This window comes from Asterias rubens, chromosome 3, assembly GCF_902459465.1.
Source record: "Asterias rubens chromosome 3, eAstRub1.3, whole genome shotgun sequence".
Taxonomy (NCBI): domain Eukaryota; kingdom Metazoa; phylum Echinodermata; class Asteroidea; order Forcipulatida; family Asteriidae; genus Asterias; species Asterias rubens.
The window spans coordinates 10,259,539-10,281,914 of record NC_047064.1 but is presented as its reverse complement, the minus strand read 5'-3'; the positions used below and the strand labels follow the sequence as shown (position 1 = coordinate 10,281,914).

Here is a 22,376-nt window from a genome sequence, read left to right as displayed (position 1 = left end):
GACATGAAAAAAGAAATTGTTAAATTTTCAAACAATTCTTATAAGAAGTTTCAGAGTAAAAAAAAAGGTCTTACCAATTCAAATGATTTCTATATGAAGTTTCAGAGTAACACAAATATTTTGCTTATTTCTTAGTTCAGTTGGAAATTGTTGAGAATACTAAGTCATAGGTCTGCTGCGATCATGACTACACAGCTCCTTTAAAGTTCAATTCAGCCGGTTTGAAATCTCGATTTTAAAGAAGGCAAGAGCACTTTCAGGGCAGTTCCATTGCAAAATCTGATATTCTATGCAAAGTGTAAAAATCCACAAGAATCTTATAAGAATCTTATAACCTTCTTACAAGACTGTCTTAGCAGTTCAATACAGGTTCTTAAAAGATGCTGACAAGATTCTTATAAGTTTCTTTTCAGTTTTTTATGAATCTATAAGAATCTTATACAATTCTTACAATTCTTCGCAGTTTAATACAGGTTCTTAAAAGATTCTTACTAGATTCTTATTAGTTTCTTTTAAGCTTTTTTATGATTCTATAAGAATCTTATAAGAATCTTACAAAATTCTTACAAGACTGCTCTTAGCATTTAAATACAGGTTCTTATAAGATTCTCACAAGATTCTTACAAGATTCTTATAAGGTTTTTTAAAGGTTTTTCATAAGAGTCTTTCATAGGGGTATTTGATGTCATACTTTGGCCAAGACTCAGGGTGTCAATACCCTCTATGGAGGCCCAAACCTGGGGTGGATTTCACAAAAAGTTAAGACAAGTCTTATCTCGAGTTAGGTTGAGTTTCTCGTCTTAGGACCAGCCTTAAGTTTTCAATATCTCCTGGGACAAGTCCTAAGTTAGGACTGATCCTAACTCTTTGTGAAATCGACCCCTGCATTCGTTGATAATTTACCTTCATCATACTTGCAGATGAATGGTTTGAGGGATGTACATAGTGTATCGTCCCATCTTCCATCAGTAGTTGACATGACGCAGCCTTCTCCAGTCCCTCCAGAGGGTTCATTCTCACCCCATGCTGAGAATAGAACAGGCCATCCATTGACCCAGCCGTAAGTCCCAGTTTCCTGCGGGGTACAGAAAAAGTTTTCAAAGATAGACAAAAAGATTAAATTTTCAATTTTACAAACTGCTTCTCTCTAAAAGTATTTTTACAACTACCGTATTTTTTTGCGGATAAGACGCTCGGTGGACAAGATGCAGGACCCTAAAATGACCCCAAAAAGTTCAAACTTTAACAGATAAGGCGCACCGCCACATGAGGCGCATGTTTAACTGCATGCCCTCTTTGTTAAACACCCCATAACTAAGTAGGAAAATCTGTAAAACCCTTCTTTTTTGTAAAGTTTTAATTCCTATCACACCTTTAGGCTCCATTTGGCAAAGGGTAAGCGACAATAGCAGTGTTAAAGTTTGATAGATAAATCACCAAAAGACTAAACTAAAACTACATTAAAAACTGTGTTACCTTTCGTAGCAACACCTAGGTGTACATGCATCAATTAATACTGGTATGTATTGATTGTGTAAATCAGCCCCCATATTAACTTGTGCACCATTAAGTTCATAACAACTGTTTGCCATGTCTGTACTTTAATAGCAGAAATCTGTTCACAAAAGCACTTGACACTATTGGTAAAAACTCAAAATAATTGTGCAAAACTTACTTGGTTACGCGAGAATGGTATAAAACATTGTGGGAAACTGCTTGCTCTGGAAGTAACGTAGTTTTTGATAAGGAGGAAAGACTTCAGCCCTAAAGCCTTTTATCGTGCATCTGAAGGTGTTTTTTTCTTTCATTATTCTAATGCAACTTGGATGATTAATTGAGTCAAAATTTTCGCTGATCTGTTATTTTATGCATATTGTGTTGAGATACACACCCCTAGAGAATAATGGTCTTAGACAATTACCAAATGTGTCCATGTGCCTTGAAGCACCTCTATGAAATAATAAGGGAACAAAAGGGTAGCGACGAGTTCTTACACAGCCGTTTAAAGCCGGCAGGGTCGAATTGCAACTACCCTGCAAGGTCTTAAACGGACATTTAAGAACGAGTCACTACTCTTTTATTCCCATTCATAAATGCATTTTTGTTTAAAAAAAAGGTTAAAAAATCCAATTACAGACACTTTGACAGTTGAAAATTCGAGGTTTGAAATATTTCTTTTCAAACACTTTGTGAAGAGTCTGTTGCGCATGGGTTGTGTGTACGCGCGCACACTTAGAAATAGATTATGCGCGCGCGCTTAGAAGTAGCTTACGCGCTGTTACTTATAGCTATGAATTGCGTTCTGCGTGATAATCTTGCGCGCCTGACACGCATAAGCCAGCCGGTTATAAACACTGGTCATTATCAACCGTTTAAACACCCGCAATAGGAGTAGGGAAAACTGTCTGGGGTATTTATGAATCACTTTTTAGAAACTCACCTTCTGAAGCTCCATACCAATCCAAACCTCAGTCACACCCACGTAATACATCATGGCCTGCACAAACGCCATCTCAAATTCATTGTTAATTGAGACCAACTCGGTGCCAGATACCTCGTTCTGGCATGTAGCTTTGGCAATGGCAAAGTTTTGAGAATCAGCAATGAACTTGAAACAAGCTGTGCCGTACTTGTAGAAGCCTTGTGGACAGTCGCTGATCTGGGCTGGATTGTCATCGTACTGTGGATCTGTTGGAGTGATAAAAATAAAATATATCACTCTTGATTGGAATCCTAAATTAACTTCAGGTCATCAAAAGATTGTTTCATCACTTATAGAGTAGCTTCTGTGCCAAAGAAAAGGCTTAATGTAATGCGTTGTATTTTTTACTGCAGGAGGGCACCCTCAAACATATTTGTGTCACCAATGGGGGTAGTTCACTCTTACAATAAGACCAACCTCAAAAGCAACTTATAACTATGGCACAACAAAAGTGACAGAGCGCTGATTAAAACTGTGCAGGATGAGTCGTGTATACCCCCGAAAGTGATAAAAAATACTATTAAGAGCGTCGTAACGCTGTCAAAAGTATGGGCCATTAAATTATAGTATAAGTTTAGGTTTAACAGACTTAGACAGGACTTCTTGCATAGTGGACAGACAATAAAATACAAATATTTTAGGTCCACTTCATGCCAACCAACACAATTGGGTTCCTGCCTGAACAGCTCAACACATCCAGCATCTTCTGCTAACTTCACTCCCCCATAAGCCACATGCTTGCTGGATTCCAATCGAACAGTCTCCTGGTGATGGACAGTATAGACGATGTGACCTATGTTTACATTCAAACTGACAAAACCCTGTATACGTCATGTTTCGCCGAGCAAAAAGGCGCATAGTCATGGTTAGATTGCGTACACTTTCTAGCTGGCTGCCAAAACACAAAAGGTTTTGCGCAAAAGTATGCGCGCAAATCATGTTACGGTTTTCAAGTGATGTCAGAGGTCACATCGTCTACAGGCCTACTGAGAGATAATGTCCGAAAGTTGAGTATTTTGAGCCATACTTCCTCAAAAGAGAGACTAACAAATTCTACAGACAAGGAGCAGCTATAGCAAATGCCCTGTTCCCCAACTTCTTTTGGAACATCGCTCAAAAAGTTTAGGGGCTCAGGATGATCATAGACGAGGACAAGTGACAGAGGGAGAATGAATGAGGCAAGAAATGTAGCCAGGGCTCGGCCATTGATGGCACAATAAGTTAAGAGACAGATTTGTATTCTTTTTGCTCTCAAACAGGAAGCCAGTGAAGATATTTAAAACGTGTGTTATAATTTATGGGATAAACGTCTTTAAAAAAAATGTATTTCTTGCATTAAGTGTTGACGGCCACTTCAAAGTGATGAGGGCTACACTGAACTGATTTGGGCCAGGAGCACTTTGGCACCTACTCCTTATGCTGAAATAGGGTTACCCTCTTTACAGTCCGTAAGGATGTATACTATATGCAAGGGTATCATCCACTAGGAGTCTGGCTGGTTGAGAAAAATGTACTGTTTTCCCAACTTGTTCGAAGCAATTATGTTTGATTGCCTCGCTCAAGGGCACACGTGCTATGACCGAGAATCAAACCCACGCTCTTGGATTTACAAGATGAGCTGCAGCATTTTGGTCATTATTTTTCTACCACTCCTCAACTGGCTTAAAAAAGAACTTACAAAGGGATGACATAAAGCAACTGTTTTTGTATACGTACCAACATCCATCATGCACACATAGCCGTATTTCTCCCTGCAGAACACATCATCCCATTTACCCGGATGGACTGGGTTACGAGACATCTTCACACATTCCTGACCATCCTGTATGAAAATAAGGAGATATGGATAACAAAATATTAGAAATTCGCTGTGAGGTCATAAATTTAAAAAATGCGTCCCCCCCCAAAAAAAAAAAAAAGTTCCAACAACTTTGAAACACAAACAAATATTTTCAAGAACACTCTTGATCAACAAGAAAAAGTAAATTGGGGAGATGTTTATGTTTGTACTCTACCATAAAGTGGAAAGAAGATTTTAAACACTATTCATAACTACCCCAGACAGTTCAGCTATTCCTATTTGTGGAGGGCGTGTCACTTGGGGGTGTTTTAACGGTTGATAACGACACAGCTGGAGCAGTTAAAGACTGGCTGCCTTCACGTGTTGAGCGCGCAAGCTCACGTACGGCAGTTTTACTATGAGGAACGCAATTCATAGCTATTAGTACTTTGTAATCTATTTGTACATGCATATACACACACAACCCAACACGCACAACATTTTTTAACAAAAGTTTCTTTAAATTTGTGAAAGAAACAAATTGTGACAGATTGTCTAGAATTGTGAACAACTGTTTCGCTTTTTAACAAAAGGGCATTTATGAACGGAACTAAAAGAGTAGTGACTCCTTCTTAAACGGCCGTTTAAAACCTTGCAGGGACGTGGCCGTGCGACAAAGCAAGGAAATGGCTGTGCAATAAAGGCTCGGGCCTCTATCCCACGGCCATGTCCCTGCAAGGTTTTAAACGGCCGCTTATGAATAAGTCGCCACTCTTTTATTCCCTTAGTATAATAACCAATACCCCAATAACCATATTTTTTCTTGCGATCTCATTTGGGGTGGGAAAATTGATTCTGAGTATGGAAGCTCAAGCTGTCAACCCTGCTCTTATACTTACAGCATCGTTAAGGCTTGGGTTAAAAGCCATCCAATTGGTATAATCAAGTGGTGTTCCATCAGCCCAGTAGAACAGAATACCCTGACCACGGTCCGTCAGTCCGATCCATACATCAGTTTGAGGGAAGATGAGATCTGCTGTCAGCACGGCTGGGAAGTTTGTAAAACACACAAGTAAAATCATTATATCAATAACAATCAGGGCTCACACTTAACACTAGCCCGGCATACTTGTCTAGGAAAAACTTCTACGGGCTAGTAAACACCACCTCTCAACTTGCCCTTTGAGCTACTAAAAACTGTGAAGCCCACTTGTTTAAAATGCTGATATTTCTTCCATTCAGATGCAAATGTTGTTTTTTGTTTAATGTGTTAATTCATTTTTTAGTGTTTTATTTTAACTTTAGTTGCCTATTATACTGGTTGGGATTGCTAGCTACCATTTATGCACCAAAGAGATACATTCATGACAATACATGTTTAAAATCAGGGCTACTCAAACTTCCTGGGGGCAAGTTAAACCCAGAGTTTATTAGGCTACTTAACAAAAAGCTTAAGAGCAAGGCCTGACAATGGTATGTAATTCCATTTAATTCATTTTTTTAGTGACTAATTAAAGGAACATTACAGAATTGGTTTTGCTAGCAAAAAGGTTGCTGGCAGTGTAAGCACTTTATGCAATCCACCATATACATAAACTGACAAACCTGTAGAAGTTTGAGATCGATCGGCCATATGGGTCATGAGAAAATAGTGAAAAACCGATGACAAATTTTGCATTGCATCGATGCCAAAACAAAAATGAATAAAACGCTCACTGAGCGGTAAACTCCACATGCGAAATTTTAATATTATTTCTCATCAAAATATTAAATTTCAGACAGAAATATTTCAAGGGATGTTTTCTAATGTCATCATCATTAGACCGTGTAAGTTTTAAGTTAATCTGTGATCTTCACAATTTTTGTTTTTTACCAATTCTGTAACGTTCCTTTAAGTGACTATCCAGAGGAAATTAAATGAGACCTGAGAGTTTTAAGGTATTTTATCATTTAGAAGATTTTAGTTGCGCAAAAAAACTGAGAAGTTAAAAGTTTTACTTCACAAGCTGATGCTTTGAAAAATCATTATTTTGAATATTCAATTAACGGGAAGGTCCACTATATATTTTTTTCAAGAATAAGTTTTAGTAGTCGCAATAGGTCTTTACACTAAAACCACGTTCAGGCTACAAAATAACAAATACACAATATGAACAAGAATTATGCAAAGAAAACAACAGCAACAAGTGGCAGGGCCTCAGAAAACATCATTACAAAAGTACTATTCATTCAATAACCTAATTGCACTGGGATAGAAACTGTGAAACTGTCGTGAGTACAGTGAGAGTCATCACTCTGATTGCTCTATACCGCTTACCTGGTCTCATCAGTACAATTAAACCATTTTTATGCAGGGTGCAACTCATCTGAAAAGGCTGGGCATTTTATTTTCAAATTGCAAAAATAAAAAGCGGGCACTGAAAGACATGCAAGATACTTCTTAAGCAGACATATCTTTGGAAACCAATATAAGGTGATTTTATAAAGAAACGATAACCAACCTTGAGTTTCAGGATTCAAAATGGTAGCAATGTCCCCATTCCTGAACTGCTGACACGTTTTACGGGCGTCGTCAAATGTCTTGGCATTGTCCGCTGCACCATCGAACACTTTGTAGCACTTGCTATGTACCTTCAGCCACGACGAATCCATACATCCTCCTTCTTTGGGTGTGGCGGGGGCGTGGGTGACTGGACCAACTGAATCCTTGGGCTTCTTGCAAACAAAAGGTTGTGGAGCTCCACAATTTTGGTCGTTCCAAAATCCAGCTGTTGAAAAACGATGGAAATAGAACATTAAGCACTGAAACTTATCAATTTCTTTTATCCTATTGTATATTTCTATCACATTAACAGTTATTTTGAGTACATCATACAACATTCAAAGTTTGGTAAATCTGACTGGACAATTTTGATTCAAATTTTAAGTAGCTATTTTAAAGGAACACGTTGCCTTGGATCGGATTAGTTGGTCTATGAAAAGCGTTTGAAACCGTTTGTTATGAAATGCATATGGTTAGAAAGATGTTCTAAAAGTAGAATATAATGATCCACACAAGTATCACTCAAAATTGCACGGTTTTAATTTTACGTCGCGAACTAACACGGTTGGGTTTGTCGACGAGGTAAAACGAAAACCATGCAATTTCAAGGCATATTTGTGTAGATCATTGTATTCGTCTTTTACAACATCTTTCTAACCATTATCGATTTTATAACAAGTGGTTCCAGGACGCTTTTCAAAGACCAACTTGACCGATCCAAGGCAACGTGTTCCTTTAACTATTGTCAAGATTTTGAGTCAAGACTCTACTGAAGGGTTGAAACATCAAGCTATTAACTATTTTTTTTTGCATTTATGCCATAATATCCCTTTGGTTGCTAAGCAAGTTGCAACAGCTAGTTCCGTTTTCTCCTGCTTGAAAAGCTAGGCGCAAACAACATGATATGAGAAGCTAAACAATAATGCACCCAATTTGTCTAAATTGACTATAAAAAAAAATCTGAGAAAAAATTCTTTACTTGTCCTGTACTCAGCGCACTGTTCAGATCCAGAGCTATCGTCGGGTTGGTTAGTATCCCAATTGTTGTAGTCCAGAGGGGTGCCATCGGACCAACTGTCGGTACAAAAATCGGCAACATTTAGTTTCAGCTCAAATCTTATAAGCCTTTCTGAGATATGGCCGACACGATGCTACAACACCAGAAGGTTTAGGTAAATTTGTGTGTATACACCCAAACCAAACAGTACATTCCTATCACGTCCGCCATACCTAAATAAGGCTTATTGGGATGGGACAAAGCAAAACAAGTTGTTTGTAAGATGGCCCAATTTCATAGAGCTGCTTAAGCAGACAATATTGCTTCAAACTATTCTGCTAAGCAAAAATGAGCAGTGAATTGGGTGGTAAACTTATTCTGGTAATCATAATTTTGTTGTGCTTAGCTACTTTTTGGTGCTTAAGCAGCTCTATGAAATTACGCCCAGGTCATTTATTACTTTTTTGTATACATTTGAAAAGAGCATAAACTATGCTTGAATACTGTTTAAACACCATGTTGATACCAACTTTTTCAAAACATAAAAGTAGAAACACCAAGATTTTCAAAACTTCAAAGTAGAAACACCAAGAGATGCAAGAGAATAAAACTGGGAAAAAGGGGTTAAAAGTCAAGTTGTTTATTGAAAATACATTGGCGCACTCTCTTAATGATAGTTGAAATTCTTTTTTAAATAAGGGAACCAATGTGTGGTGAATAGGTAATTATCTTGATAATTTTACCGAAAGACGAAGTTGAGGTAAATGAACCAGGCCCTGGCGGGTTTAAACCGCTAGTTGAAAACTGATTCAACACACTTTGATTCCCATTCAGAAATGCATCCAAGAGATTCGACGTTGGACACAACAAAACTTCCTGAAGTTAAATGATGATAAGACAGAGTTCCTTCTATTTGGGTCACGTCAACAGTTAACTAAGGTTTCAGTGCCATACATCTCCATCGGTGATGCTCGGATAGCTCCCTCGCTGAAAGCTCGGAACTTAGGGGTTATTTTTGATTCATCAATGACACTTCAGCCACACATCAACAACATTGTTCGTTTATCATCATATCACATCAGGAATATAGGTAAGATTCGCAAGTACTTGGACAAAAGTGCCACTGAAAAGGTCATTCACGCATTTGTTACTTCTCGTCTTGACAACGGCAATGCTCTTCTCTACAGTCTTCCTAACAACCAGATTTCCAGACTTCAACGGCTCCAAAATACTGCTGCCCGCATTGTGACACTGTCTAGAAAATCGTGTTCTATCACCCCCATTCTGAAACAACTACACTGGCTCCCTATCTCTCAACGAATCATCTTCAAGCTGATGCTCATTGTCCACAAAGCTCTTAATGGCAAGGCTCCCCACTATATTTCTGAACTGCTTCAAGTTTACACTCCATCAAGGTATCTTCGATCAAGTTCTATGCTTCTCCTCATTGAACCCAAGTCTCGACACTCATGGGGTGACAGGTCTTTTTCTTCAGCCGCGCCACGCATCTGGAACTCTCTACCACTTAATCTTCGATCTTGTCTTTGTACTGCAAAATTCAAGTCTCTTCTCAAAACTTATCTTATGTCACAGGTTTTCAATGACTAATTTTGTTGTGTCTGTTTTTCTTTGTGTTGTGTTTTGTTTTTGTTTTGTTTTTTGTTTTGTTTTTGTTTTGTTTTTGGTTTTACTGCGCCTTGAACACCCAGCAGGGTGGATATGTGCGCATTACAAGTCTTATTATTATTATTATTATTAAATACCTTTTCGGTCAAAAAACATCAACACTTTTGGTAAAAAAGTAAAACAAATGCAAAAATTATAATTGTTCAATGATTTCTTTCAACACAACACCCCTCCAGCCATGAAATGGTAAGGCCCTCCGCCGCCCTCGGGTAAACAACTCCTTATAAGGGAATGCTGTGCGCGTACCGCGTGATGTGGCACAACTGTTTCAGCCGTTGCTCTCGACCAATATGAATGAAGAAACTGTCTTATAAGCACCGGTGCAAGCTCCCGTGTCACGCCCATGTTTCACCACTTTTTACTGGTCATAAACAAAGGCTTATACACACCCACGTGACGCGCTCTCCACCAGTAGGAATAGCGAAACTGTCTGAGGTATTTATGAATGTTATATCAGGAAGGAAGATGCCAACATTAACTAAGATATCTTTTGTCATTTAACATTTTCAAACAAATCTTTTTGAATTTTGTTTTGCTTGTTTCTTCATACATGAAAAATTAATGGATGAAATGTGTATTCTGCCAATCGAATGACAAGGATCCGTGTGCGAGACTTAATTATAATAGTTATTATAATCATACCTGTAATCACCATTCACACGATACTCTCGCAGTCCGATCCAAAAAGAGTCAATAAAGACATTCTCATACACCTGTGAGCATTTAAACAACAAACTTGATGTCAACAAATGCATAAAATAACAAACCTAAGCAAATTGGAGTTCAATTGGTCATCGAATTTGCAACATGGATTATGGAAAAAAAACAAATAAAACACTTGGTGTATTACTATATGTGCTTTCAGATGCCTAAAAAAGGCTTCAGCTAAAGTTTTTTATTATTGAGTGAGAAATTACCTCTTTCTTAAAAACTTTGTTATTTCAGAAGGAGCCGTTTCTCACAATGTTTTACATAGTTTCAACAGCTCTTCACTGCTCGTTACCATGCAAGTTTTTAAGCTAAAATTTATCTTGAGTAATTACCAATAGGTCTAGTGCCTTAACTGTTAATGTACTGACTCCGATAATGACTCCGAGTTGATTAGTTTATAAAGAAAATTTATCCCTAAACAAGAGTGAATCTCCCTCAGTAACTTTTTACAACAGACTTCTTGTTCCCAATTTATTTGTGCCTACGCTGCTGGGTGCGAAATAAAAAATAAAAAAATAAAAAATACAAACAGACATACAACCAAACAAACAAACAAACACCCCCAACAAGTAACAACTATAACAGAAGAAGTGGATACTTTTTATCCCTGATGCAAATTTCACTTCTATTGAATTGTTGCAGTACGCGCTGCTGAAACATAGGATTCGAACTGCCTCTAGCTTCTGGGCAATCTCAGTTGTCTATTTGGTATGACACTGCTCAAGAATTGCAAAGGTCGTGGGTTCAAATCCCATTCGAGTAATTTGCCTGGTTTTTTTCCCCACAGTATATACAGAGCTAACACACATCGGTATATATGTAAAACCGAAATGAATATTCTTTATCCCGATGCAAATTTAACACTAGTGGTTTAAACCCGCCGAGGCCTGGTTCTTGATAATTTACGATGACTTCGTCTCGGTGAAATTATCAAGAACCAGGCCTCGTTGGGATTAAACCACTAGTTGAAAACCTCTTTACCACACATTGATTCCCTTATTAAAACAACAGAATCATTCCTAGATGTTCTCACTCCCTAATGATTACTTACCAATTGGCGTACGTAAGTGTTTTCATCTTCTCCATGTATGGACACAAGATGGCCGCCGTTGTCATGACAGTATTCTTCAGCTTTGTTCCAGTCACTGAGACTCCTCAAGTCTGGTGAGACGTAGTAGCAATAGCCTTGACGATAGTACCATTCACTGTTACCCGGACACCTATCATCTGAGGATGGGAACGAAAACGTTAAAGGCACTGGACACTATCGGTAATTATTCAAAATAATTGTAAGCTTACTTGGTAACGAGCAATGGAGAGCTGTTGATAGTATAAAACTTTGTGAGAAACGGCTCCCTCTGAAGTAACGTAGTTTTTGAGAAAGAAGCAATTTCTCACTCAAATACTCAACGACTCCAGGTATGAAGACTTTTTTAGGCATCTAAAAGCACATTAATTTGTGCAACAAGGTTGTTTTTTTTCCTTTCATTATTCGCTTGCAACTTCGATAAACAATTGAGTCCAAATTGTTTTTTATGTATATGTTGAGATACACCAAGTGAGAAGACTGGTCTTTGACAATTACCAATAGTGTCCAGTATCTTTAAACCACCGTTTGTTCTATTTTCATCAATCGTAGTTTGAAAAGAAGAATAAAATTTCCAACCAGAAAGGTTGCGCTTGCCCGAGCCGAAGCAAGGTCGAGCCCAAGGATGTAGAAGCCACCCGATGATGTGGACATTCTATGCAGTGACATCGGACTTGTGACAACAGATGCAATATCTTCATGCATGAGGGACAGGGAGATCTGGGGACACCTACCTCTCGTGACATTATTTGCTAATGTCACCACTAGTCATAGAAGAAGAGCTTCGAAGAAGAAGAGTTTGGTTTTTGTTTGATTCATAGTTTTAAAAAGTTCATTGTTTTGTATAAAACAGTAAAAAATGTATTTGTAACAAATTACAATGTATTTTCCCCCGAAAAGTTGTATAAATAAGAATTTAAACAAAAGAGTTCATTTCATAGACAAATATAATATTTTTTTTGAGTTGTATTCTCATTTTCCATAATAGAGACTTGCAGTGTATACTACAAAACTTGTATGTTAATTTTGTATAACTTCAATATGCCACAAAGAACATATTGATGATATTATACACATAATGAATGTTTATGAGTGCAATGGTGCGAATATGTTCATGAGTTGAAAGATGGAATGTTCTATTCAACGAGGCGGAGCCGAGTTGAATGGAACATTCCAGCTTTCAACGAATGAACATATTCGCACCATTGCACGAATGAAAAACATTCATTATTTGTTTTATATAACATCCAAGTAGAACTTTGTCATTTTGATTGAAAGAAACAACTTTCAAAACAAACAATTTCAACTGTAGAAGCCGAATGCTAGTAATTTTACTATGCCTTCTTGCAGTAACACCTGCTGCGTTACCAAAGACACGCGCACGCAGTGATGTTTTTACTCAGCTTTTTCGTTCCATCCGAAAAGTACCATTGCACGCTGGCAGCGTGCCAGCGTGCAATGGTACTTTTCGGATGGAACGAAAAAGCACGGCGAGTGACTCAGCGTGCAATGGTACTTTTATTTGCTATCACGTGACGGACAATCCTCCAATCAAATGGCAAGGATCTGCTTGGGTGTTATATAAAGTGTGTTATTCTAGATGATTACTTACTTATTGACGGTATAGTGTGTTATTCTAGATGATTACTTACTTATTGACGGTATTGTTGGTGAAACAACTGGAACATCTTAAAAAACAAAAACACAAAGAGTAAATTATTAAATCATTTATGTTTGACAAACTCGGACATGTAACTGCCCGTTGAGGACAATTTTCGAAGGCACAACGCAAGTGCGGAGCGAGGGAGCCAAAACGCCACGGGACATGATACCCACAATGGTACCCTAAAATTTGTTGAGGTTTATTATGCTCTAAGGTGCATTGTTAGCATGCACTAGGCTTATTTTACATGATTGTAGTTGTACATTGTTGTTGCCTGCATATACTAGGCTAGCGCCGATAATTTTGTTTAAAATGCCGAAATCCGCAGAAGAGTTGCATGCCTGCAAACTGGAGTTTTTAAAACAATTTAGTAGTTGTTGCGACTAATTTTGTAGTAGTTGTGGTGGCACGATTAACCGAGTAGTTAAAAAATGGTAGTGGCGACTCGATGAAGCAATCAATAGTCGTGACTAGACACAAGTCGCAGAGGCTTTACCTTACATGCAGTTGTTTTTGCTCCATAACTAAAAAATTACTGAAAACTTGTAAAGCCTGATGAAATGTTCTTACTTTTTGGGACTCCACAGATCCAGTGGCGTGGAGAGTCACATGCGAGATCGTTCCATCCTCGGAGCGGATCAGCATTCAGGAATCCCTCCGCACAGTTCTCAATTCCATTGTAGTTATTGGGTTCACCATTGCCCCAGTTCTCATACTCCACTGGACTGCCATCACTCCAAACAAATCCTAGCATTTTTTTGTGAAATGGTTATTAAAGTTAATGGAACAGAATTGGTAAGAAAACAAATCAAGATCACAGGTTTTACATAAAACTTACACAGTCTTATGATAATTGTAGTAGAAAACATCCCTAGAAATGTTTCTGCCTGAAAACTCATGATTACAAATAAACAAGTTAATTTCGCGTTTGGAGTTTATCGCTCCAGCGTTTTATTCGCACAGATTTGTAAATCATTTGTAAATCTGTGAACTTTTTTTTTTTACTGTTCCAAAAGTGTATAATGGCTTTAAAACGTACACGGTCAAATGGTGCAAATAGTAGAAAACATCCCTTGATATAGGCCTGTTTCTGTCCGAAATATCATATTTGATGAGAAATAAATAAAACTTATTTTCCCGTTTCAAATTTATAGCTCAGTGAGGGATTTATATTCATTTCTTTTAAATCGATTTCATGCAAAGTTCTACAGGTTTGTCAGTTTCATATGGATTACATAAAGTGCTTTAGCAAAAACCAATTCTTTAATGTTCCTTGAACTTACCTCCTTCATTAGCCAGATCATTCAGTCCAATCCAGTATCCAAAACTACTGTCAGCAGGTGCCCTAATAATTACAAAACAATGACAAGTTTCGAATAAAGCTGGTTATTTATTGGCAAAACGTAAATTAGAAATATTTTGTACAGATTTTGTCTTCAATGTTCCTATTCATACTATCAACAACTCTTCATTGCTCATTAGAAAATGTTGGTGCTAAAAATTATTTTGAGTAATTACAATGTCCAGTGCCTTTAAAGGGAAGGTACACGTTTGGGAATTGTCAAAGACCAATCTTCTCACTTGGTGTATCCCATCATAAGCTTAAAATAACAAGCCTGGGAAAATTTGGGCTCAATCGGTCATCGTTTTTTGCGAGAAAATGATGAAAGAAAAAATACCCTTGTTGGACGGATTTGTGTGCTTTCAGATAGGAATAAAAGACTTCTAGCTAGAAGTCTTTTATTATTTTAGTGAGAAATTAGCTCTTTCTCAAAAACTACGTTACTTCAGAGGGAGTTGTTTCTCACAATGTTTTATACCATCAACAGCTCTCCAATGCTAGTTACAAAGTCAGTTTTTAAGTTAATATTTGTTTTGAGTAATTACCAAACGTGTACCTTCCCTTTAACTTCAGCAATCCAAGGAGCACATAATCAATAAAAAAGAGAGTCAAAAACATGCTGTGAAATTTAAATGTCCACAATGGCTTAATTAACTTACAATAAGGGAATCAATGTGTGGTGAAGAGGTTTTCAACTAGCGGTTCAATCCCAACGAGGCCTGGTTCTTGATAATTTTACCGAGATGAAGTCGAGGTAAATTATCAAGAACCAGTCCTCGGCTGGTTTAAACCACTAGTTGAAAACCGATTCAACACTCTTTGATTCCCATTCATAAATACCTTTTTGGTCAAAAAAACATCAGCACTTTTTTGGTCAAAAAGTAAAATAAATGCAAAAATTATAATTGTTCAATGATTTCTTTCAACACATCATCGCGCGTATCGCGTGATGTGGCACAACTGTTTCAGCCGTTGCTCTCGACCAATAGGAATGAAGAAACTGACTTATAAGCACAGGTGCAAACACGCGTTTCACGCCAATGTTTCAACACTTTTTACTGGTGTAATATCATCCGTTCAAACAGCCCCTCGTGATGCCGTATCAACCAATCAGAATGGATAAACTGTCTTAGGTATTTATGAATGTATGTTATAAACCACATGAGAAACTGACTGGGGGTAATGGTCAAAAAAAAAATTTCTAGAGTGGGACTCAAACCACATGGGAGATCAACTGGATAAATTTAAAATAATTTGGGGTTAAAAAAAAAGACTAGAGTGGAACTCATAGGCACCATAGGGCTAGATAGCTCAGTTGGTAGAGCGTCGTCACTTTAATCCGGAGGTCGTTGGTTCGAGTCCTAGTCTACTCAATTTGTCTTTGCTCAACCCCAAATCTTAATTAACTCACTCAGTCAGAAAGCTGTTGACCAGGTAGAGTTCTTCATCTGGTGAATGATAGCTAATAAGATTCCCTTCCCCTGTATCTGTTAAACCCCGGCAGAATGCTTGGGCTTCGTTCCAGCCAAGTTTCTGGTCATAATTATCAACTTCAAATACCTGAACACAAATGAACAAATAGAAAGACAAATAAATCAATGGCAAACAAAATTATGTTTAAATAAAGTTCATGGTAAAGGCAGGGTGTACTTTTGGTAATTACTCCAAAGAAAATGATATAAAAAACAATTTGGTGAAGAACTTTGGAAATATGTTGATACTATAAAACATTGCTATAACTGACCCATTTGAAGTAAAGTACTTTTACAATAACGCACCATAACACACCACACTCCCAATTTTAAGCGTTAATTATAAATTTTATCGTCCAGTCTCCAGGTATTTTTCTTATCGCTTTTTAGTGGTTTTTCTTGTAATTGTATATAGCCCTTGTCTAATTTTAATGTGTCTACATTTCTACTGTATGCAAGTATTTGAACTACCCTTTTTGAGATCTCAATAAAGATTAATTGAGGTTAATTGAATTGAGTTTGGAGAAAGATAAATTTAATTTAATAAATTTGACTAGAGCTCCGTTGGCTCAGTTGGTAGAGCGCCAGCTTGTTTTTTGATGTCGTTGGTTTGAGTTTTACTCCAGTCAATTTTAGGAATGTCAATTCCCACCTTCAGCTCCACTGAGTTTCTGCATGTCTATGTTTTCTTCCTTGTAGCCCTTAACCTAGAGTGGCTTTTAGCTTTGTTTTGGGCGACTTGCATAAAAAAGAAAAGAAAAAAAAAGTTAAAAAAATGAAGTAATTTTTTATTTGTTCAACCCCAAATCATTTATATCAATAAATTTGAATCTGAGGTTCATAATGCGTCCTTTAAAATGCTGTTAGTTATTATTATTTATTATAACAACTGGACCATGAAACTTTGACTAATCAAGACTTGCTCAAAAAGACAGTTGACGATGTCTAACAAATGAATTTGTGTTTACCCTGAAGCAGTTGTACCCATATCCAATCCAGCCAGCTGAGCACCCGAGGTTAGTTGGGTTAGTACCCACGGCAGGGGGAGCCATAGTTGTATATCCAGGCCGTGCTGCCTCACAGACGTATGGTAGGCTCTGGGAACAAGCTGTGTTGTACCAATACCCTGCAGCGGGGGCTCCGGAGTTGATGGAAACGCACAGGCCATTGCTGGAGTCTGGGAGTGGGTATAGTAACAAAATATTTGCTCGATTATCAACAACGATTTGCAAGTTTGATGAGACTTATTCAATGGTGCTTAAAAGCACATTTTTCTTTTCCTGTTTTAAATACCCCCAAGAAATTGATGAGGTCACTTTTGAAATACATGGTCTGTACATTTTTGTACTGGTCATTTCCAAATTTGTCCTGAATTTGGTTAATATTCAATCAAAAAGGCATTTAATTTGAACTTTTGACTGGCGCAGAAATTCCTCTTTGGAATGTACAGACCCATGCTTTTGTTAATTTGATGATATGTAACGTTTCAAAATTGGAAAGAGTATCAAATAAAATGGCATTTTACACCTTTTTAAAATGAAGTAGACTTGTAAAATGTTTCCCCTCTTTCTTTTAAGGACTCTAATCTATAGACCCCTTTTATTGTCTGCCAACGCTGAGGTCAAACAATTAATTATTTCCGCATGTAAGCACTGTGCACCACTCTTGGCCAATGATAGGTCTTCAATGACCAGGGCCCAATTTCATAGAGCTGCTTAAGCCCAAAATTTTGCTTAAGCAAAAAATCCATTGCTTAGTAAAATCAGATTACCGGCCAAGACTCCACTCAATTGTTATGCTAAGTAAACAACAGCTAAATACTAGTCATAAGCAATGTATCTGGCATGAAATTTTGGCCAGTAGCATGTGTAAAATAAGCGAGCTATTTTCATGCTTAAGCAAATTTGTTGCTTAAGCAGCTCTATGAAATTGGCCCCTGAGCAAGGCACTTGTAACATCATATCGACACTGTTTTAGGAAGAGGCAATTTAGCCCTAATAATTTTGGTTGTTTACCCATACACCGATGTGTGCTAGCACTGTATACTCAGTACTTTCGCCGAGTCCTGTGAAAAAATATCACAGGCATATTACTCGGGTGGGATTTAAACCCATGACCCTTGCAATTCTAGAGCAGTGTCTTACCAACTAGACAACCGAGGTAGCCCGGTAGCTAGAGGCAGTTCGAATTTAGCCCTGGTAGCCAAAATTTCATGATTGGCGAAATCCGCATTTGAACTTTTTTTGAAATCATAGTTTTCGGACACCGTTTGCTAATTAGTGTTAGTACAAAACTATAAAATTTGATCACTTGTAACTTTGGGAAAGTGCTGACGTTAATAATAAAATCCGATATGTGTCAACACTGATTCGCCAAAATGAATTTCTTTTTAAGGAATTGCCTCCATGTGAAAACGGATTAGGATATGAAATTGCCCAGGTCGAAATTCCAGTTGAACCTAGTTAAACTGGAACTAGGTGAAACCAGTTGATAAACTAGTTAAACACAGTTAAAACCAGTTGGTTTAATATGGAAAATGGACAGAAACCAACTGGTTTATAATTTCAACCTAGTTGAACACAGTTAAACCTAGTCCAAACCAGTTGGTTAACATGGAAAATGGACGAGTTTGGGCACTTTCCAGATGAACCAGTTGACCCCTGTTAACTAGGTTCAACTGGAATTTTGACCTGGGTGGGGTCTATTGGAAAACTGTGTGCATTTCAACACTAGAATGGACCTCGAAGCCCCTCTTTCAATAAAAGGCCTACCCCGAGGCCAGTGATCTCCACTTACCTGGCTGTGCCTGTCCCCAGTTAGTATAAGATATAGCTGAGCCATCAGCCCATTCATACAACCCTGAGTTGTTTGGGTCACTCATTCCTATCCATACATTAGTGCCGTGCGTCTGCAGGCCTACTTGAGCACTCACATAAGCTGCATCATACCTAATAATATTAAAAACAACAAGACTCATAGCTTATGCATCGTGAAAAAATACTTAGTTAATGTCTGCGATGACACCATGTTAAAAACTCTTTTGTAAGTAGTGGTTAAGCCTGGGCGATATCGATTTATTTTATTCCCGTCATATCGTATACAATAAATATCGTGATATTCGATATAATCGTGATTTATTAAATTTGACATCATCAGTCTTCAAACTCCCAGTGAAAGTTGTAGAGGAGACAGTCCTAGCATAAGAGAGGTGTTCTAATGACCTATTCTTCTGGTTTTACTCCAAACCTATATGGGGTGCAAGATGTCTCGGCTAGGAAATACATCGCGATACTTATAATCGATATCGCACTACTTAATCTTTGTACCGCGCATTGGGACTCCGTGTGTAATGCGCTTTATAAGAACGGTTTATTATTATTATTATCATTATCATTATTATTATATCGCGATTTATCGATATTTCGATAATCAAATCGATCTGATATCAAAATCGTTTCCAAATTAGTATCCCGATATTGAATAATATCGTGGTATCCCCCAAGCTTAGTTGGTGTGGCTCTGAGAAGAGCTAGTCTGTACTGCTCGACGTTTCGGTCAGTGTACTCTTCTTCAGAAGGTGGTCAGAGCACACTGACATGATCCAGCAGTACAAACTAGCACTTCTCAGTGCCACCACGACTCACGAAAGAGTTTTTTCATGGTGTCAATGGAAATCTTATACTTAATTAACAATATTAATGTGTATTTATTATGCACTTTTACAAGCCACAAGTATTCAGTAACCACAAGGGGAACTGCCCCGGTAATTTTGTTTATCATTTCGGGTTGAACAAAGAACAATTTACCAGAGCCGGATGTGAACCAACGACCTCTAGATTATTGTGACAGTGCTCTACAAACTGAGCTATAAAGCCCTATACTGGCGGCCTCCATATTTTGTCAATGCTTTCTTTAGTGCTTTCTGCTCTACCGGCCAGGCTTCGAATTGATGATACCCAAGCCTACATTTGTATGTACTGTGAAAGGGGTAACCCTGTTTCAGCCCTATGAGTAGGTGGCAACGGCCTCTGGAAAATATTAATGAGCGCACACCTTGAAGTGGCCTTCAGGCCTTGTGTGTCAGGCGACTTGCATAAAACAAATAAAATAAAAAAATAAAAAGTCAGAAGCAATACAATAATTAATTGACAAGTAAAGCCAGGGACACACCAAAGCTAAGGATACAACCTGGGAAGCAGCAGCCAGGGGATCACCTAAATTAAGGGGATGCAACTTTTTTATTTCAAGTATTTAGTAATAAACCAAACGATAATACAAGTGAACGGGTACTTTTGCCAATTTTCTTATTCTGGTAGGCATTATTTTGATATGCTTAGCTACATTTTATTCTGAAGTTAGTTCCATGAAAATTGTGCCCAGTGGTGAAGAGACTTACATATGACTGACAGATACCAAGTTACCACCCATACTGTTACAATTACTCCTGGCTGTACTCCAAGTAGCTGGGCTGGTCTCAAATTTGTAACACGATCCCAGATATGCTTGCCATCCCTGTGGATTCAAAAACACAATCATCATTAATAAAAAAGAAATTAAAAGATTGGAGGTGAACAGAGAAACATTTACTAGAGCGGAATTTGAAAATCGCAAATTGAAAGAACAATTTGGGGGATCATACAAAGAGTTGACAGGAGTCGTTGTGAAAGAAGGTTATGAAAAATGTTGATATTTCTAAAATATAATCAAAAGAAGGAGATTAAACCAAATCTAGCAGGCAATCATGTTTATTATGCTGTTGCGCGTTAGTGGTGAAGGCGGGAGAGTTGTGTAACCGATAACAGGAGTGCATGGATCCTGGAGGAGTGTCCGCACATCCCCTAGCGATGACCAATTTAATCAACATCTTGAAACTCTCTTTTTTCTTTTGTAAACTTTAACGATTCAAGTTATCATATCGAGTTGCTGCATAGCCTTAAGGCAGTGGACACTATTTGTACTCAAAATAGTTGTTAGCATAAAACCTTACTTGGTAATGAGAAAGAAGTATTTTTCCACGAATTTGATTTTGAGACCTCAGATTTCATAGATATCTCGCACCTTCAACGACCAATAGAGCTCAAATTTTCAAAGTTTTTTTTTTAATGTATATGTTGAGATACACCAAAGGAAAAAACTGGTCTTTGACAATTACTAATAGTGTCCAGTGTCTTTAACCTCGCTACAGATGTTACCAATAATCATCACAACCTTCCCACTACTTTTTGGCGCTTCAGGATTGTTTTAAACCTCTCCTGATTATTGACTCCTAGGTACAATCCTGAATCTGCAGCTGATTAGCATTGTGTGCATCAGTACTGAAACACACACAAAATGTTATAAGAGCCACAAGTTTTCAGATAAGTTTGTTTCAAGTTTACAGAGTTTAGATATCTCTTGAAAATACTTAACACGCGCTTCTGTACTTTTTCTTAATTTTATAGGGTTCAAAACAGTGAAGTGTTAGACTTGTTGATGAACGAAATTAAGCAATTGAAATTGATGTAGTTGATAATTCCGAGTCTGTTTTACCGGCTGACATCCGGTGTTAAGAGGTGGTGTTCCTGATGGACCTTTAGCTACCTCACACACAGATGGAAAGAGATATCCCTGGCAGTTGATATCATTCCATTCACCCTATAGAAAAATAAAACAAAATAATGATAACAATAATAATATCGAAGTCTTTATGTAGCGCACGTATCTACCAAACAAGGTACTCAAGGCGCCGAGTATATACAAACTTTCAGAAAGATAGGTTATTGCAGTGATGAATTCTGAGACCCAACTATGTAGCACCTTATAAAAGGGTCTACAAGGTGCTACGGCGCATACAGCAGCCACAGCCAGGAACACTGGGGCGAACCCCTTCTCTTTCTGATAAGTGCACTGGGTTCTTTTATATGCCAATCATATTTAAACCAACAGTATAACCACTGTATAACCATTGTATAACCAAAGTATAACCATAGACCCTATCGCAAATACCAATGCGCAAGCGCAGACTGTTGAATGAGGTGCATTATGGGATAGATATGGATCAAATTTGGATACCAGCAAGACCACGATGCACCTAATTCCAAGCTTTACGCGCGCGCCCCGGTATTTGCGAAAAGGTCTATTTCACATGTTCCACAGTATAGAGGGAAGTACTGTAAATGTCTTAGGAATTTTAGCAATGCATAAAGCTTTCATTTTGGGTTGAACAAAGGATAAATGACTCAAGTGGGACTTGAACTTGCGACCTCTGGATTAACGTGCCGGCACTCTTAATTCCAACTGAGCTGTCTAGACCTATGCTGTCAAAATCTTTGTTCGGGTGTCAAAGTATTGTAAATATGGCTTGGCAATTAAGCTAGGATGTCACATGCCTGGTAGTTTTTTTTTTTAAATGGCAGGGCAATTAAGTTTCCAACTAAATTGGATTAGAGTACTGAACAACCATCTCAGATGCAAAATTATTTTCAAGTCTAAAAAAGGACAATCAAGAAGAGAATAAAATAGAAAGTTGCCGGAATGAAGTGGAGGAGGGGGAAGGGAATCAAACAAACTGTTGATAGTATAAAACATTGTGAGAAACAGCTCCCTTAGAAGTAACACTTTTTTGAGAAAGAGGT

The 22,376-nt window shown here is 37.8% G+C and overlaps 1 protein-coding gene across 1 annotated transcript in view; it reads right to left on the bottom strand.

Moving 5' to 3' along the window:
• The window catches only part of LOC117288059 (macrophage mannose receptor 1-like), a 57,682-nt gene that overhangs the window by 5,629 nt on the left and 29,677 nt on the right, over positions 1 to 22,376 (bottom strand). Inside the window, exons 22-37 of the mRNA XM_033768751.1 lie at positions 21,292 to 21,396; positions 20,159 to 20,274; positions 18,559 to 18,710; positions 16,731 to 16,939; positions 15,702 to 15,850; positions 14,232 to 14,293; positions 13,519 to 13,695; positions 12,938 to 12,973; positions 11,250 to 11,425; positions 10,130 to 10,200; positions 7,784 to 7,878; positions 6,764 to 7,030; positions 5,162 to 5,310; positions 4,199 to 4,304; positions 2,441 to 2,688; positions 904 to 1,075 (exon numbers count right to left, since the gene is read on the bottom strand). Of these exons, the coding sequence (XP_033624642.1) occupies positions 904 to 1,075; positions 2,441 to 2,688; positions 4,199 to 4,304; positions 5,162 to 5,310; positions 6,764 to 7,030; positions 7,784 to 7,878; positions 10,130 to 10,200; positions 11,250 to 11,425; positions 12,938 to 12,973; positions 13,519 to 13,695; positions 14,232 to 14,293; positions 15,702 to 15,850; positions 16,731 to 16,939; positions 18,559 to 18,710; positions 20,159 to 20,274; positions 21,292 to 21,396 (2,290 nt within the window). The remainder of the gene's footprint in view (positions 1 to 903; positions 1,076 to 2,440; positions 2,689 to 4,198; positions 4,305 to 5,161; positions 5,311 to 6,763; positions 7,031 to 7,783; positions 7,879 to 10,129; positions 10,201 to 11,249; positions 11,426 to 12,937; positions 12,974 to 13,518; positions 13,696 to 14,231; positions 14,294 to 15,701; positions 15,851 to 16,730; positions 16,940 to 18,558; positions 18,711 to 20,158; positions 20,275 to 21,291; positions 21,397 to 22,376) is intronic.